The sequence below is a fragment of the Chrysemys picta genome, chromosome 2, assembly GCF_011386835.1.
Source record: "Chrysemys picta bellii isolate R12L10 chromosome 2, ASM1138683v2, whole genome shotgun sequence".
In the NCBI taxonomy this organism is placed as follows: Eukaryota; Metazoa; Chordata; order Testudines; family Emydidae; genus Chrysemys; species Chrysemys picta.
Window position 1 is genome coordinate 109,885,777 of NC_088792.1, and position 3,431 is coordinate 109,889,207.

At 36.9% G+C, this 3,431-nt stretch overlaps 1 protein-coding gene across 1 annotated transcript; it reads left to right on the forward strand.

The window, feature by feature from the left end:
• The first annotated feature begins 1,502 nt into the window (after nucleotides 1–1,502).
• Nucleotides 1,503–2,450, forward strand: LOC101931148 (putative protein FAM10A4). The gene has a single exon (XM_005304424.2). It carries the CDS (start codon nucleotides 1,503–1,505, stop codon nucleotides 2,448–2,450), a length of 948 nt encoding a protein of 315 aa, XP_005304481.2.
• The last annotated feature ends 981 nt before the right edge of the window (nucleotides 2,451–3,431 follow it).

Below are 3,431 nucleotides of genomic sequence, written 5' to 3' on the forward strand. Positions count from 1 at the left end.
CCTTCTTAACCCGCAGTCCGTTAACACGCGGTCGTGACGGCTTGACTCCCGATATCCATGCATAAATGGGTCTGTGCTGTACTACTGGTTCATGGAGAAAAGTCTGGTCACATGATTCTGGATTCTTCTCTGTTTTCAGTTACTAGATCACATTTGAAAAAAAAAAGTAAGTGTCTTTCTAAAATTGCTTTCTCCATATATGCAATTGCTATGGTAGCCACAAGGATGTTATAGGGAGGGGAGATTATCCATGTGAGTGTTTCATAGCACAAGCCTGTCTACGTGGGCTGGGATGCTTCTCTTTTATGAAAATGAACTAGAAAGCACTGACTCTAAAACTGATTATGACTTATGTGAATGGCACACCAATGCCATTGCTAATACAGTGTAATCATTCCAAAGAGCGGATATGGGACAGCATATTTAACTATGTAACATTTCAAATTTGTAATGATTTTTATCAGTGATATATTTATAGAAGAGTGAGTGTGCAGCTCTAGTGAATCTTATGAAAACATCAGAAGATTTCTATTCTGAATCAGGAATAAGTGGCTATTTCACAGTGTAATCTTGATTATCTAAATGTCAGTAGTCAGAAATTGAGTTATTCTAAAGAGGATAACATTTTCTACTGAAAATTTATGTTATTATGCAAAATTATTCTCTGTCCTCTGTTACAGTTTACACTGAACGTATGTATGTATCTTGCCTTTTTAGGGGTGAGGAAAATAAACAATCTGAAGACACAATGATCTCTCCATTAAAAAAAAATGTACTGGACAGACATTACTCAAAATTAAGGAAAAAGCTTCCTTCCTTGGTCAAGAATCAATCTGCTGTGTTTTGACCCAGAGGTAAATAGTAGTAAATATACTGTAGGGGCCGTCAATGGAAATGCTGATACAGCTTGGCTATCGTGCCTCAGATCTGGTGTTATAGTTACTACAGTAGTCATAATAAAATATTGAGAGGTAAAATATTCTATAATCACAATATGATTGCATTTATGAAGCCCATGCAGTTAAGATTGGTACATTACCCTCTATATAGCAATGCAAGATCTCATATTCTTTAAAAATAAATAAAGGGATCAAACTAATCTTATTACTTATACATATATTAATAAAAGGTGATAAAATTCCAGTAAAAATATAGGTGGATGGTCAGCCGCTTTCCCCTTGTGCTTTCCTATAATATATGAAGTTCAGTGAATGCATGCCTGGTGATTAAATAGATAAAAATCTTTTTCTGGGTTCAGATGATGTCATAATTTATGACATAACCAGAGCTGTAATAGAGAATGACACCTTCAAAAAACCACCATAGACGTATTTGCAAACTGCAGTATAAAGACCACGTCAGAAGGGAACGTACAAGTCTAGTTTGTTCCTCCAAGTGTAGTCTCACATTGAATTAGTAGTTAAGCAACTGCTACAACTTTTATCTTTTCCCTCTGTCCCAACACAGTCTGTGTTGCCCAGCTCCCTTCTGGCCAAGCCACCATGGATCCGAAAAAAATTACTGAACTTCAGGTCTTGGTGGATCTCTACTGCCAGGATCCAACTCTTTTGATGGCCAAGCAATTGAGTTTCCTGTGGGACTCTATAGCGAACATGGGAGATACCATATTATGTTCAGTGAAACATGCCTCGGCAGAGAAGATATTCAAGGAGCAAGGGAAACAACCCGAAGCAGCTGAGAGTGAGGAGAGTGACTTGGAAATTGAGGATAATGGTGTTATTGAACCAGATTTGGATGATCCCCAAGAAATGGGAGATGAATATTTGGAAATAACAAATGAGATGATAAACCAGGCCAATGAAAAGAGGGAACATGCCTTTGCTGCTCTGGATGAAGGTAAATTTCAGAAAGCCATTGACTTGTTCACGGATGCTATCAGGCTGAATCCTCACTTCAACCTCTTGTACGTTAACCGAGCCAGTGCTTTTGTGAAACTACAGAAGCCGAATGCTGCCATTAGAGACTGTGACAGAGCCTGTGAGCTTAACCCCAATTCAGCAGAGTCTTACAAGTGGAGAGGGCAAGCACACATGCTCCTGGGGCACTGGGAGGAGGCAGCCCAAGACTTTACCTTGGCATGCCAACTGGATTACAATGAAGATACCAATGCCATGCTAAAGAATGCACAACCAAGGGCTGATAAGATTGTTAACCATCGGCAAATGTATGAGCGTAAGCGTGAATTAAAGGCACTCCACAAGATGCTGGGAAGAGTAAAATTGGCCTTGGAAGAGCAAGAGAGAACCCAGAAAGAGGAAAGTACCTGGCAATGGATGATTAGAATCTGGTGGAAGTACTTTGACTTTTTTACAACCATTCTGGATCCAAGGATTATAATAGCATGGGTGGATGTGACCTGGAACCCAGATAACATTTACAAATACCAGAACGACCGCAAGTTCATGAAGTTGATTGGCCAGTATGACTGAACTCTGAGGTCAACCATAAATGGCCTTTTCTTCAAATAAATTTAAAGCTTATGGCAAAACATGATTTTTCCTTTGTAATGTCTCTTTAAGGCATGGGCTATATATTGTTTTTGTACCAGTATAAGTATTTCACTTAAGGGTGTGATTTTATTTTTAAACCAAACACTTCTATCACTACAACCCCTACCATGGATATAGTAGGCTTGACAGAATTTGATTTTCTTAGAATTTCAATGGATGACATTCATGTTTATTTTTAAGCATTTTTTCTTACTTTAATTTATTTAAATGTTTGTGGAAATTATGGGGGTCAGACAATAATTACTGACAGACATTGAGATTCAAAAAAGTTAAAGCTTTATTACAATTAACACACTAATTATCTATCACATGTAAAAAAATACAAAAGGAACCAATTTCTTAAATCACTCTAAATTTAAAGCATTTTTCTTACTTTGCCTATATGTAAATTTCTATGATTATCAATTGACATATTTTTTTCATCTCTGTGTGTGCAAGCTGAAATCAATTTTTATCAACACTTATTGATAATAATCTTATCCTTTGAAGACTAAATAGAAAAGTACTTTATATTAGTATAGGTTATTCCTTTTCCTGCTTGGGAATAGCTATACTGGTATACAGCACCTTTGCAATTTTCAAAAGTGCACAGCATTGGCCTAATTGTGCTCCCATTGAACTCAGTTGAAAAATTTACATTGCCTTCAATGGAAGCAGAGTTATGCCAAGAACTGAGTACCTTTGAAAATCCCATGTTTAACCAATGAAGCATTCAGTACTCTGCCACAATATTTAATTCAGAAACCAGACATAGGGGGAACAGAGCTTTAATGAGAAGATATCATTTAACATCTTCATATTTGAGAGAAGGCCCTTTTTTCCCTTTGTTCTCCATCATTGCCACTTAGAATTTTACCAGACTTTCTCCACAACTTTGTAAACAAATCATTTATATTTGGA

Bases quoted from the DNA above. Each gene is read 5' to 3' on its own strand.
- LOC101931148 (XM_005304424.2), top strand. From the start codon at position 1,503: ATGGATCCGAAAAAAATTACTGAACTTCAGGTCTTGGTGGATCTCTAC.